This window comes from Styela clava, chromosome 2, assembly GCF_964204865.1.
Source record: "Styela clava chromosome 2, kaStyClav1.hap1.2, whole genome shotgun sequence".
In the NCBI taxonomy this organism is placed as follows: Eukaryota; Metazoa; Chordata; class Ascidiacea; order Stolidobranchia; family Styelidae; genus Styela; species Styela clava.
The window spans coordinates 14248499-14263342 of record NC_135251.1 but is presented as its reverse complement, the minus strand read 5'-3'; the positions used below and the strand labels follow the sequence as shown (position 1 = coordinate 14263342).

Genomic DNA, 14844 nt, shown 5'->3' with positions numbered 1-14844 from the left:
GTTAGGGTTAGGCGATAATTTTTTTCCAATTTTTCTTATTTTAGTCCTATTATCAGTTCGAAGACTAGCCAAGAGCCTCCCGTAGTATTTATACCTAAAATTATGGCCTAACCCTAACCTAGTACACATATCACATTCCGATGTCCGCCATCTTGGTTCGCATACTTCGGAAGCCCCTAGGATTTTCATATATATCCCACAGGAGAGAAAAACCGATTAGACAATTTAATTGTATGGCAAACCACCACCTCTCACCCAGTTAGAAGTTCTTGAGGGGTGTGGAAATAGTTATACATTTATTTGTTTCAAATGGATGTATTTGAATGGTATAGAAAGAAGTAACGACTAGAGATTCTGTGAACCCCCCCCCCCCCCCCCCCCCTACATCAGCTAGGAGTCTAGCAATCCTGTCATATAGAATTCATACCTGCAAATTCATACAGCGTAATCAGAGATGCGATGACAAGTGCATTGCTAATTCTGAGAACGATGCACCAACCGTTAAATAGTGGAAATGGTTTTTAATGTTGAATACCTGGGGTTTCTGCCATTGATCCAAACTTGATTCTTTGATATAGAAATATACTCGTTCAATTCTTTTTGCTCCACCAATGATTTCAATCCTACCAAGATTTGGTTTAAAATACTCCAACATTGCTTCGGCCATTTCCATGAATTTTGCCAATCTTTGTAAAAGTAAAGTTTATAATACATTATGATCACATATAAAATGTTGTATTTCTGAGATATATAATGTTCAGAAAACAATTTGCAATTCATATATAATCTTTCAGTGACAGAAAAATTAAAATAAGATTGTATTAGTACTGGAACAAAACTATGATATATATATATATTTCATAAAGCCGGCCTGGAAATGGTTTTATTCATAGGCATTCATAGGCGCAGTTGTCTGATGGTTGAAAAAATTAGACTTAGTCATGATGGCATTACAAACTAAAATTTTGGGTTGAAATTCTATGCCCTCCATCTCAACCTGGGTGTAATAAATTAGGTAGGCAATGCCAAACTGGAAGGATTCCCGTACTTCGAAAATAAACTAGTCGTTATATATATATCAATGACTGCTTGTGTAGAGCCATGTTAAGGGTGAAAAGCATGTAGATATGAAGTAAAAAATGACAAATTCCCTTGTGGTTGAAAACACAAGCAAGTTGTGTGATTGCAATCTACCAAATAATACCTGTTGTCATTGGGCATATGCTCGGACAAGTTGGTGAGTAGAACAGCAACATTGAAACCAATATCAGCAGCAGGTTCATGAAACCGATCGGTGAACTCAACATAATCGAGTAATTCACTTTCCGAAGATTCAGCACATTTCAACATAAATTCAATCTCTTCACTGGAATTAAAATATAAAATTACATCAGTATGGTAAATTATTATAGAGTTATTTAAGAGTATTTATATCTGAATTAAAGGTTAGAAAATGTAAGAAAATTCAACTTGTATTTTATATGCCGTTAGAACAGGGATCTCAAAATATGTTATGCGCCAGTTTTTGAACTTTATTGATGACGTGGGCCAAAAACCAACAAATTAGATACAAAATTGATACATACAAAATAACAAAAGAAATATGAATGTATTTGTTGAAATTACACTTGAAACTTACACCAAATAACCCATGAAACATATTCATTTACTTGTGCAAATGCTATTGATATCAACAAAAAAGCATATTTAATTACATTCTACTAGCATTCTAGTGAACTATAATATGTGCAAGATTTTGCACTTTTGTTGGTATAAACCTTTTTAAAGTTATCCTATTAAAGAATATTTGTGACTCAAGTCACATATAGATCTATAGGCACAATAATAGATAGTCCAACACAGTCCGGCAATATAAATATTAAATATTAGAATAAAAAAATTGAATATTGAGTTGTAGGATAAAAATCACCTATTGTATAATTTCGATGCTTCCATTGCTTTTTGAAAATCCCTTCTAGTTATTTTTCCTTTCTTGTTAGGATCAAATTCATGGAAAGATTCTGATGAAGTAAGATCTTTCAGACGCAAAAACATGTTGAAAAAACTCAGAATTAATTCAACTTCTTGTGATGATTCGATGAGTGTATCAACCAACTGCTTTCCAATGGTACCGTTGACGACATTTCCTGTAAATTGAATAAATATTACAATATCTGTTAAGGAAGATAAGATGATGAATTTATCTCCGCTAATTCATTATTTAACGCAGTGTCATACAATTTCTTTGTAATGAAATTTCCCTTTTTTGTTAGATTGAATTAAGATTATCTTGAAAATAAATACAAAATTCATGTGGTGAAACAAATTAGTCATACAGTCTAACCCCATTGGGTAATTCAATCTGGCCCGCCTGATGCTGCCACAACCAAACTAAAACTAAATATAAGTGATTTAGCTGAAAAATAGCTCAAGGATTTTGTTGAGATTGTGATCAAATTTAGTTTTGGCTCGAGGCTTTTCGTTACCCACATTAGAATTTGTTCCACTGTAAATATTGTTTATAAAATGTAACCTTTTCCGTCATACTTAAATGGCCCGCCAGTCTAGGTGGGCAAAATTTTTGGCCCCTGGTCCAGAATTCTCGCCCACCCCTGGTCTAAGCCTAATGAGAATCAAAATTTTAAGAATATGTTCTCTTTTGCATCGAACTTACTAACAATAGGTTCCCTCATTTTCTACAGATCTAAAAGCTCTAAAAAAATATTAGGTTTGCTAAGTGTCATGACTTTTCAAGAACGATCTTGTACGAACCCCCTGAATCCCACCATTGAATCTAACTAAAATTCGGAAGTCTTTAATCTTTTGTTTTTTGTTCAACTCTTATTTGCCACAATTTACATCAGTTATTAATAACTTTTTCATATATTCAGGTAATTGTAGCTCAGCGTAGATTAATTTACATTACGGTAGATTGAAAAAAATGATTAATGGTTGAAATACCTTCAAGCATAGACAGCAGCATAACAATCATATCTTGCTGTAGATCGAGAAGTTGTTTCAGCAATTCCAATTGATTTGCTGCATCTTGTGACAATTTCATTTGCATGTTAGCAAACACATGCAAGAAGCCAACAATAGCATCCCACAATCTACTGTGAGCAAGGGCTTGCTGATTTCCTTGACAAGGTCCTTGAATATATTCAGTCAGTGAGTTGAAAACTTGTTTCGCAACTGTAATAGCCTTTGAAAAATTTGCTTGACCCTATAAGTAAAAAAGATATGTTATTGTTGATAACTAATATTGAATATAATCATTATGAAAGTATGAATGTTCAATACCAGGTAGATAGATACTTTTACTCCATTAGATATAACTTTCAAAGCCATTGTATTGGACAATGTTATTGACATATACAATAGCAGCCGAACATACAGGGGAAAAAAACCTTAATTATTAACCCTAATTATGAAAATAAAGAAAATATATTCAACATTTTAACTTCTGTTTGTGTATAATTTTACCTAAAAGTTTCAGTAAACTAGGATTATTTGCACAAAAGTTATGTTCTCTTTATAATATGTTCCATATGGCCTGGGTTTTGTTTTGGGGTCATTCTGTATTTTGAAAATCTTTATCAGAATGGTGAAATATTGCAAAGTATGTGAATTTTAATGAATATGCTAGTCATAGAACAATCTAACAAATATTGCAAATATAAAATTCATTTCACTTTATATATACAATATATATATATACAAAATATTACCACATGACGTTAGGTTAACTTGAGGAAAAATATAAAAACCAAGAAATCAAAAATTGTGCATTGATGACATAAGTTATGTATACCTGAGAATCAATTGTCTCTTTGCTGGCATAGTACCAATAGAAATCGCTGATAGACTCTTGCAATCTCAGAAGATAATCAACAGTACATATGATTATGTTGACTGTCGTATTATTGCCAACTTGCGTTCGAAGGTAGTCCTGGAAATCTGTATAAGATAACAGTCAGTTACACAGTTTACCAATACAAAACAGTTTTTCGATAATATACTAATTAGTTGGAATTCAAAACTTGTTGAAAGTAACTAACCTGCATTATGACCTTCACATGTCAGTTGAAGAAAACGAAACAAAGCACAAGTGAATTCAGCATCATGCATTGTTTCTTTACCTGTGAAAAAGATAATAATTGAGCATCAATTTCTTTGATGACCTTGTAAACACAAAATGCCTATGTTCAAACTTCAAAACTTACCTCCATGTGCTAGTGAGATGATGAATACATGAAAAAAAAATGAAAAACAAGTCAGTATCAAAATAAAAACAGAAAATCTTGGGTCATAAAAAGGGTGAACAGCACAACAACAAACATAACATATACTTGGAATAAAAGCCATATACATGTGTATAAGTGAAATTGCTCCCGCAAATTAAGCTATTTTAAATACAGCTGTGGAAAAACAAAGCTATAGGCTATAGCTGAAGCAGAATTGGGTAAAGATTGTAACAGTGCCGAGTGAGTATTTTCAATTTTCATCAGGCTTGTGCATTAGCTCAGCAAAGTTAAGAATATATACCAGAAGTAAATCCAAATCTTGAATATGTTGGATAAATAACCGAAGACAAATACGCTTTAGATAGAAGAAAAAAATAAGCGATGTAAATATTAAATGTTATATATACAATATAAAAAGATTTGATAGCATGGAGGAAAATTTTTTTTAATGTAATAGGTTTGTAGAAGTAAATATAGGTAGTAAATTTCACCTGCTGATGCATCTGACACTGAACCCAAGTTTTCAGCTTTGAGGCAACGTTCATATGCATCCAGATCAAGAACACTAAAAATACACACAAAATTTTAATATTGTAAAATCATAAAATGATAAAAAAAAGGTAATAAAAATTGCTTAGTAATTTGAAAGGCATCAGTTGAAATTGGACATATGTCAGATAGAAGAATTATATCTTGTATTACGCGTTTTAGTTGAATGTTAAATTAATGACAATAATGTCAGGACAGTACCTGCATTGAGTCATTAATCCAGCCAGACTAGTGAAAAACCGGACATCTTTCTTTTCTTTTAAATGTTCCAACATTTTCTAAATAAAAGTGTTTTACTTTTAAAGTTCCCGATCTTATATTAGCTAAATCTTTATAGTCCTATGTTTCTACCAACCTTTTGGACCATTTGATTTCCACCAGTAAGCAATGCGATACCAAGATTTAAGGTTTCCATGACCATATCGGAAAATTCTCCTCCACTTGCACTGACCATATATAAAACCATCTCAGATGCTCCTCTAGACGCAAGTCTTTCTTGTTCATACAGAAGTCGTTGTTTTTCTCGTTCTTTTTCCTATGAAAAATATTATTCGAACATGGCTAAATAGGAATTGATAAATATACAATGTATACACATACATGCAATATATTATGATGTCACTGTCAAAAAATATCATAGCATTCAATTGTTAAGAACTTGTATTGCTGACGAGTCACAAAATTGATGCGATCAGTGGTGGCCAGGTCCAATAATAAACGATTACAGATATTGCCAATAATAGTCCAAATATCATTACAAAATACGCGAAAATAATACTGGTATAATATCAGTATGATATATTGGAGCACTTGATTCAAATATGTTGCAGATTACACATCTCGGGTTCAAATCTCATGCCCTCCGTCTTATCCAGGGTGTGATAGATTAAGTAGACAAAGGTGAAACAGGAAGATTCCAGTCCTTCTAAATAAGATTATCTTCTTACATATCATTAGATATCAGTGGCTGATTGTAAAGGCCTTATTCAGAGAGAACGACATGAATAAGAGTTGTATAAAAAACACAACTTATCATGACTGCAGCTTGAAATCAGAACGAAACATATACGACACTATATTCATAGGCAGGTAAAATTACCTCGAATGATTGAGCAGTGTCCTCTCCCTCTTCTTCAGCTTCTTCCTCATCATCATCACCTGTATGACAACTTTTTGCCATCATATTCGCATAATTCATGTATAGGTCATCTGTTTCCATTGGCCTGTATGAAAATAAGAAGAATAAATATCTTTAAAAACATAAAGATTGAAAAGGTCAACCCTAACCTCCATTAGGAGACTATTCTAACTGATTCTTTGAGAGTTTTGCTGCACACTAACATTTCTGTAATGTTTTGTTTGCTGAAGAAGACTCTTGAATTAAATATAATAGTCATCTTTATTCTTGCTACAGCATCCTTTCAATAGACACATACAGATTCACTTGCGCGAAGGCATAGAGCAAGAAAAAGTGAATAGCCTGGCATAATTCCAACTAATAGTCCTTTAGGAATGTCATATTTTTTACACTTGTTTCAGGATTTCGTGGGTAAATTTTTAGGAAGTAAAATTTTCTAACACTTCAGATACGTACACAGGTGCAGTCATTGAGGTCATGTTGAACACTGATATAAGTTGTTGGAGCGGATCAGGTTTGGTTGATTCTTCTTGTTGATCACCATTTTCAATCACGTTCTCTTTTGCAGGCTGTTGTGTGGATGAAAATTATTGAAAATTCAATTCTATTACAAAGTATCAAGAGATTGATGAAATTTCATGTTCAATGATATTGAGGTGAATCAAAGATGAAATCATACCTTTGGTTCAAAGTAAGTATGAAAGGACATGCATTTATGGTGTTAACCTAGGTTATGCACTCATTTTTTTGTTTGTTTTATGAATTTAAATATCCAACCGAGATCCGAGAAACAGAGTCAAAGTCAAAGCTTAGTAAACTATGAGGTCAGAGTCAATTTTTGGCTTGTGGTTTGGAGTCAGAGTAAGATGTGAGTTTAACATTACTCGACAGCTCCTGGTATTATTTGAAAAAGAAACATTTTTCTGACATGACTCTATTCTACATATTCTTGACACTCCTTTTCCAACGATCAACAAAGAATTGAAACTCGAGAATTGAACAAACTTAATTGAAATGGATTAATTATGCATTATGTAAGTAAGACAATGAATACATGTGATTTAAGCAATAAGACAGGTACTGACACAGAAAAAATCTATGATAAATCCATATAAAACAATTATCAGAAGCTGTAGTAAATTTTCTGTATAACAATTAACATGCAGTAACATACCGAGCATCACACACATTCGAAAAACGGTAGTTTTTTAATATATTCATGTGTTAAATGGTAAAATGACCGAATGATAGTGTAAGTCTACTATATTTGATAAAATCTAAATGTTCATTAGTTTTCTTTAAGCAATCAATGGCATTTGAGAAGATTGATTTTTGAGTAATGGTTTGGTAATGAACAATGATTGTTTCACGATATACCTTTGATAATTTACTAATCAAAATTGAAGAAAGATTGGGAACATCTTTTAACAGCCAACAATCAGCGTACACATGGCCGTACACCGTCACCATTCCATGACTAAAACAAAGATATGGTAACATTATATTGACCATTTATAAAAGCAGGACATTATTAAAAGCAGACAATAAAACAGTGGTTTCCAACCCCAAAAATCAGCAAAAAAGTAGATCAACACAACATTAAAACATTTATTTACACATGCACTCCACTATAATGCCACACTAGTATTCGGGCAGTTTTTGTACAACAATATTCAACATTCATAGTGTACTGTGCAATCATATATACCGCTATAATATCAATCATTGTACACTGATCCTGCTCTTCCAATTCCAACCACAATTTCACATATGACAATATGTAACAGTTCGTTGCTCGATGCCTGGTTTATCAAACAACGAATTAATAAATTTTAGTACAATTGAAATTTATTCCTTCAAATAATCATATGAATGAAATGGATTTTTTGATTTCCCAAATGGATAACAATTTTACTGATTTTGTAGTTCAACAAAACAAATATGATTTATACTTAGAGGATAGACATTCATTTACTTTTTAATACAAATGCATTATAATTACCTGGTGAGATTGTACAAAGGTACCATTCTGAAGCAAGATACAACAGCTCTTTTTCTTTGTTTTGACATCAATTTTTTCCAGACTGCTTTACGAGATTTTGGTGGATGTTCAACCTAATGAAGCAATCATTCACACTTAGTTAATAATAATATATATATATATATAGAATTCTTATATTTAATAAATACATATCCATATCCGATGTATCCATAAGCATATAATGCAAGGATGCTGTATCAAAAGTAAACATAACAATCCTAAGTGATTCAAGAGTCTTGCTGAGCACTAACACAAATATATTTATGTAATGTTTCGCCCGATCGATGTCAGGCTTTCTCAAACAAACATTTATCAAACTACCAAAACTAACTGTTTGTCTGAAAAGTCTGACCATGCTCAGACAAAACTGAAAATAATATATTAGTGTTAGTGTACAGCAAAACTTAATAAATTTTAATTAGATATTAGAACCTTTGGTGTCAGTGATTGACATCCAGCTTTGGTTCTTCTCCCAGTAAAATTGTGTGTTTAATTTTATTTATTTTTATTTTGTATGCTATTTTTACTGGCTGGGAATCAACTTGACTATAACCAAAACAGGAATCTATGACATTTATTATTAGCTCTAAACCATTGTCTTGTCTGAAACAGAAGCGGTATTTTTACATACCAGATATAGATGATGTTGAACTTTGGCAATATCTAGAAGACGAGTTACTCTTCTATCTAAGGCCGTTCTTCTGCTCTTCTCTGCTTCAAACTTGATATTGTCAAATTTATGATCAGAACCAAGATCAATACTTCTACTGATTGCTTTGGCAGCCAATTCGTTTGAATACATTTCTAGCTGCCATGATGGATCAGATTTATCAACCTTAAAACAAAACAAAAATGGTTTGCAACCTTGTCACAAAACTTCCTTCAAGTTTGTATTGCGATATTATCTTACAATATGCTTTGGTGACTTCAGATTTTCTGTCAAAAAGTCTCGGACGTCATCTTCAGAATCACGTCGTATAAACTTATTTTTTGCTTCTTGAATAAGTTTATAATCGCTTGGATTTCCCATGTTCAAGCCCACAGGTAACATTCTCTTCAAACATGCCACAATCAATGAAGTGGAAACAGAATAACGATCTCCTCGCCTTGAAATCACTCGTCTTGTGGCCTGAAAATTTTATGAATCATTTCAAAATGTATTCATTTATGGAAGAACCACTAGGTTGATACATCTTTACTAATAAAGATTTCCTGTGTCATCAACAATTACATATTATCTCAGCACCACTTATTATACTCTAAATCCAGCTCAAGTACAGGCATTATGAAGTCAATGACAACACTTAGATAATTAGGCATTGATATATATATATATATATTCAATTGTTTTCTTCCATTTTTAACATAAATTAGGTAAAATTATAAAATAAACTGATGGAAATTGAAAATTAAACCCTTGTTAGAGTGAACAAAGTAAACTGGATGCGTAAAAAACAAATACTAATTTACAGTCTATATAAATATAATTGATAAAAAATAGAATTTCAAATTTTTAATAGTGCATACAAAAAAAAATTTTCAAGTCAATGAGAAAAGTTCCTAATCAATGTCAACATACATCAACGTTTTGTCCCCCGCGTTCTGAGGTCAAAATTGCCATATTGTCTATTTCGTTTTGTACAACAAAGTTCTGTTCTTCACGACGGAAATTCTAAACATAAAAATAAGTTTTTGAGCTACCTTATTGGTTTTAAATAAAAGAATGGTATAATTAAAAATAAATAAAAATGAACTGACAACAATGGTGTGCCTGGTAAATACAATATGATCAAAAAATGCTGTATCTATGAAGTCTACAAAACTGCCATGAATAAAGCTGTTACTTATACTTCTGTCATAAATATTTTATATAGAAAAATTATTTTGGAATTCTAGAAAAATGTTGTGAATGAGTTAATTTGGGAAGCATAATAATCTTAGATACATTTTATCAAATTAATACCACAAAGATTGTTGTAAGAGGCCGGTCAACATGTAGTGAATTATACAAAATAGGATTCAAATAACTTATGATTCATCTCAATCCAATTTATTTGGATCACATTGAAAGATCTGGATAAAAATAAATCATGGACTTCTATGTAAGGTTGCTATTATATAAACTGAAGTAACTTACAGTTGATTTTGCCCATGAAATAAATATTTTTGCAACTCGATGAAACAACTTTTCTGCCTCTGGTAGTTTGTCTCTCACCCATGTAGATCTGAATAAATTTAAAATATTAGTATGAAAATAAAAAAGGTTGGCAGAGCGAAGTTAATGAATACATTTAACAAATATGTGACATTTTATTTGTCAAAATGCACCAACACAAAGAGCGAGATTGTGCTGCTATTTGATCAATAAATTATTCCATTTTGATCATTTTGGTTCCCGAAGTTGAAATAAGTTATATAAGTTTGACAGTTTTTAAAATAAATTATCTTCAAAAAATGTACAAGTCAGTGTAATCATACTTAAACTCACTTGCTCAAATCAATATATCTAATCAGCAATGGATAGAAGGCATAAATATCCCTGGATATAATTCCGTAATCTTCCAACATCATTAGTTCAAGATCAGATACATCTCCAACTTTGGTATCAGATTTAACCTGTAAAATAACATAAAATAATAAAATACTGTAAATTATCTATAATATTCGAAAAGCATTACAAGAACAAAATGCAAATCCTACAATAAAAACGTTTGAAATCTTAAGAAATTCTAATTATGTTATATTGCACAATTTGTTGAACAATTCGCCTGAGTAACATAAAATTACTTTTAACTCTAATTTGCAATTGGGTGAGTTTTAATAAATGACATAAAAGTTTATATAGGGCTATAGGCAACTGTAAAGAAAATGATAATGATTAAAATACAATAATGATGATACACAGCACTGAAATGATTACCATATTTTCCGAGTATAATACGCACTTTTGAGGCAGACATTTTTCAAACAACATAATAATTCAGAGATATGGATAGTTAATAAAAATCAGACAGAATGTCTGAAACGCTCTGGCAAAAGAAAAACACCCGCAATGCAAGAGAAACGAAAACCTGCTATGCGTATTATGTATGGAGATTGAAAATTTCTGGCGATCCAGGTGCAAAAGTGCACCTTCGCATTATGCAAGGAGAAATATGGCAATTTAAAGCAGAACTTACAGATGAAAGAGTGTCAGTCATTGGTCCATGATGAGCAGCAAGCTGATAAATGGGAGAAGCATAATATTCAGTGAGTAAAGTGAAACATGCAGCAGGTGCAAAATGTGAAAAATAATATTACAACCATCACTATTAATAAAGAGGCTGTAAACTTGAATAAGAGTGACAAAATAAAAACTGTCATGTTTCAGGCAGCATCTGGGATAGTAAGAGTAGGATAGGCTTATCGGATTCTATCTGATATAAATATAAAAAATAAACTTTATGCAAAATTCTATGTGCTATACAATTTCAAGTGCTTGAAACATAATAATGAGAAAAGTCATTGGCATTGATGATATCTTCCAATACAATGCAGTAACTGTACGGAATGATTGAGATTGCATGCCAATTATCGTCTGACTCAAGCAAGTATTTATTGGAAATTTCGTTTTCTTTGAGAGTGTGCTATACCATCTGTTAATGTTAGTGTGAAGTGCTCTTTTTTTAAGTAAACTTAGTATCACATAAAATCATTTGTATGTGGACTAGATGATGCCACATAACTATTCAGACAAATATTGACAAGCAAATGCAGCAGGTGATAAAGTATGAATTTTTTAGGAAATTAATTCAATTGATCAGTGTTTTGAAGGAGTATATAAAAGCAGTACCTGTTCTTCCAATGCTTGAGTTCGTTGCAACTTTTTCAATGTTTTTTCCAGAATAGGCAAGAAATGTGTTTCCAATATATCAGGGTCACCAAGTGACATTATTGGTTGGGCGTAAACTACAAAAATACATTTTCAATTATGAGTCATAAGTAGATAGATCAGTGGCACACTATATATTTTACGCCATATCACATGTTTGATATCAGGTCTGATATCTTCACATCCTTACAATATACCGGTACGTTTATTTTAATCTTTCGCCTATAACACAAACAGAAAAATAGACAGTGCAAACAAAGGCGATGGAAAGATCTGTAAAATAGTTCTCTCGTTACTTTTGTGTATAGTAGCATAGATATTGCTTAGTTACCAGATAAAGTGTTAAATTACATATAACATACAAGACGAAGTAGAAAAAAATTAAAAAAAAAAAGTCAACACACCAGCAATTCTTCTCATCCAGTCAGCGTCTTCTGATCCCAGATTGTTCTGAATCAATTTCAACACATTTCGTAGCACATTGTTCATAGTATCACTTGATACTATTGAACAGCATCCATCAACTCCTGATGTGTCATCATCACCTACACCTTGCGTAAAATAGTCTGGTCCAAATTTGATCCATGTAGGCAAATAACTGTAATGAACAGAATAAAAATTTAATTTAATTTGATTGATATCTAGTTTCCAAATTTGAATTGAAATTTCTGAAAAATGCGTTAATAAATTCTATAGTTCATCAAGTTGGGTCACAATGTACAATTTGGGCAACACTGAAATATAAAGAAGAAAAGGAAGCTGTATTTACCTGCATATCATAGGTAAGATGATGTCAATCATTTCCGGTGCATCTTCATATTTTGCTCCAGAATCTGCCAAACTTTCAATATCTTGCAAGAGTGTTTCAAGATCAGGAATTCTTGGAGTCAGTTGATCAAGTTTTGGAGGAAGGCCAAGCACTATTAAAGTTGAATATTGTAATGAACTCACATTTTCATTTGTAAACCAATATCAGAGTCGAAAAAAATGAATGTTATATTAAATAAACTTAAGTTTTGAAGTAATTTGCAATTGCTTATTTGCAATTTTTAACACATTAGCAAACTGGTTACTAGATTTATCCCTAATGTACTTGAAAGGTGCACATTTATTAAGAAACGAAATTAGCAAATATCAGATTCAATTTTAAGACGGATTAAGACGGACATTGATTTTTTATTGTTTTTACTTTGTTGCGAGACAAATATTCTCTTACTATTTTTATCCTTTCAAGAAACAATTTAACGATTCAAGATTTCATTTCCAAGTTTATAATAAAAGGACTACTAACATTGTCTGTCTTTAATGCTCAGAATATTGTAGATGGAATATAAATTATATTTGTTCAATGCTGGTTCAAGAAAAGCAACCGGAAAAGCACTCGTGAATGCTGCCAAACATTCTCCTGCAAGTGGTCGATGCCTGAAGAAAAACATGACAAATGCATTGTTGTTAATATATGAATCCTCATCAATATAATTTTATTCGGAGATAATAATAATTTAATATAACCAAGTAATATATTGGGAATAAACAGGACAACAATGCTCAAATATATGGATAAAGAAGCCATCAAAATTCTAGCCAGATGTTAGAAAAATCATAACAGAAAAATCATGGGTGAATTATATATGGCTCTAAAGGACCCATGAAAATTTGAATTAACTTTGTCGGTAATTCAAGGGCTAAAAATGAAATCTATCAGTCCATTAGATGCCTAAAAAGTGATTTTTTGGTGAAAAACCAAATTATGACAATAACATTCATCTTTTTACATCATCACAATAATGTATGAACTTACACTTTTACAATAATAACAATGAACTTATGTCAATGATGACAATTTTATTAAAAATTCTTTAACCATGCCACGATTACCGCTTTACTCTAATGCCTAAAACAAAATTTTTCATATTTATCCTGAGGAAGAAAAAATCGGATGGATGATTTAATAATATGGCAAACTGCGGTCTCACGTTCAGGTACCAGTCCATGTTGGTTATGGAAATAGCCAGTTATTTGTTTTAGATGCGTGGTCTTAATGGTGGAGACCATTGTAACCGACCAGCAACCAGCAAGGAGTCTAGCAATCCTCTCCAACACCAGTATCCCCCACAGATTTTAAACTTGAAAACCCATGCAGGGTAATCAGAGGTATCATGTCAACCATATTCCTAATGCTTAGCACAATGCACAAACCTCGTTTCCTGATGAAAATCAGGCAACCTGATTAAATGATACTGATAATGCAAAATGAACTGCATACTTACTGCATGAAAATAGCTTCAACAAGTCGAATTACAATTTCTTCGCAATCCGAATCAATCAAACTGAATCAATGAATATGAAATGGAAGCAATGAATTGAAAATAAATGCATTATCATTAATGATATTCAGATGTTTAAACAGTATATGCTATCTCCAGTAGTTGTGGAAGGTGAGATGGCCTGGCAGTTACACTGTTGGACTTAACTGTGACGCTATTACAGATTACACATCTCTGATTCACATCCCATGACCTCTCCTTAGCCAGAGTGCAATAAATTGAAAAGATAATCCTGAACTGAAATGATTCCAGTCCTTCCAAGTAAAAAGAGCTTTGTACATATTGTGAGATATCAGTGGCAGCTTGTGAAGCAAAAGCGTGAATAACCGTTGAAGCAAAAGTTTATAAATACAGTCCTAACAATAATGAAATGGCTTTTGAAAATGAACCCAAACATTCGATATTTGTAAATATGAGTTATTGATATGTTAAGCATGGATGGTAATGTCCAAAACAAAAATTTCACTTCAGCAATATGACGAAGTTCATAACTTAATTCTACTTACCTCTCTATAAATGAATTTTTTCCTGTTCCAAGGGTATAGAGATTATTCAAAATTTTGTAACAGGCTACTTGCATTTCATCCACTGTAAATATAATAGGAAAATGTTTTTTAAACAAAAGTTTTATCAAAAAAAATACATCAAACTTTGCAACTCTATTAGACATTAAT

At 31.9% G+C, this 14844-nt stretch overlaps 1 protein-coding gene across 5 annotated transcripts in view; it reads right to left on the bottom strand.

The window, feature by feature from the left end:
• LOC120335465 (ryanodine receptor 2-like) overlaps nt 1-14844 on the bottom strand; it is a 65067-nt gene that overhangs the window by 10592 nt on the left and 39631 nt on the right. Inside the window, exons 74-99 of one of the 5 annotated variants that reach the window (XM_078119706.1) lie at nt 14677-14758; nt 14114-14173; nt 13135-13265; nt 12613-12763; nt 12248-12441; nt 11805-11920; nt 11152-11193; nt 10461-10588; nt 10110-10197; nt 9552-9644; nt 8883-9101; nt 8604-8807; nt 7934-8046; nt 7309-7408; nt 6388-6500; nt 5893-6016; nt 5149-5328; nt 4995-5071; nt 4736-4809; nt 4224-4232; nt 4059-4139; nt 3812-3957; nt 2962-3223; nt 1931-2147; nt 1205-1366; nt 536-686 (exon numbers count right to left, since the gene is read on the bottom strand). In XM_078119706.1, the coding sequence (XP_077975832.1) occupies nt 536-686; nt 1205-1366; nt 1931-2147; nt 2962-3223; nt 3812-3957; nt 4059-4139; nt 4224-4232; nt 4736-4809; nt 4995-5071; nt 5149-5328; nt 5893-6016; nt 6388-6500; nt 7309-7408; nt 7934-8046; nt 8604-8807; nt 8883-9101; nt 9552-9644; nt 10110-10197; nt 10461-10588; nt 11152-11193; nt 11805-11920; nt 12248-12441; nt 12613-12763; nt 13135-13265; nt 14114-14173; nt 14677-14758 (3317 nt within the window). Of the gene's footprint in view, nt 1-535; nt 687-1204; nt 1367-1930; nt 2148-2961; nt 3224-3811; nt 3958-4058; nt 4140-4223; nt 4233-4735; nt 4810-4994; nt 5072-5148; nt 5329-5892; nt 6017-6387; nt 6501-7308; nt 7409-7639; nt 7734-7933; nt 8047-8603; nt 8808-8882; nt 9102-9551; nt 9645-10109; nt 10198-10460; nt 10589-11151; nt 11194-11804; nt 11921-12247; nt 12442-12612; nt 12764-13134; nt 13266-14113; nt 14174-14676; nt 14759-14844 lie in introns of all 5 variants that reach the window. The other 4 variants (XM_078119708.1, XM_078119713.1, XM_078119718.1 and 1 more) reach the window with 4 other exon arrangements.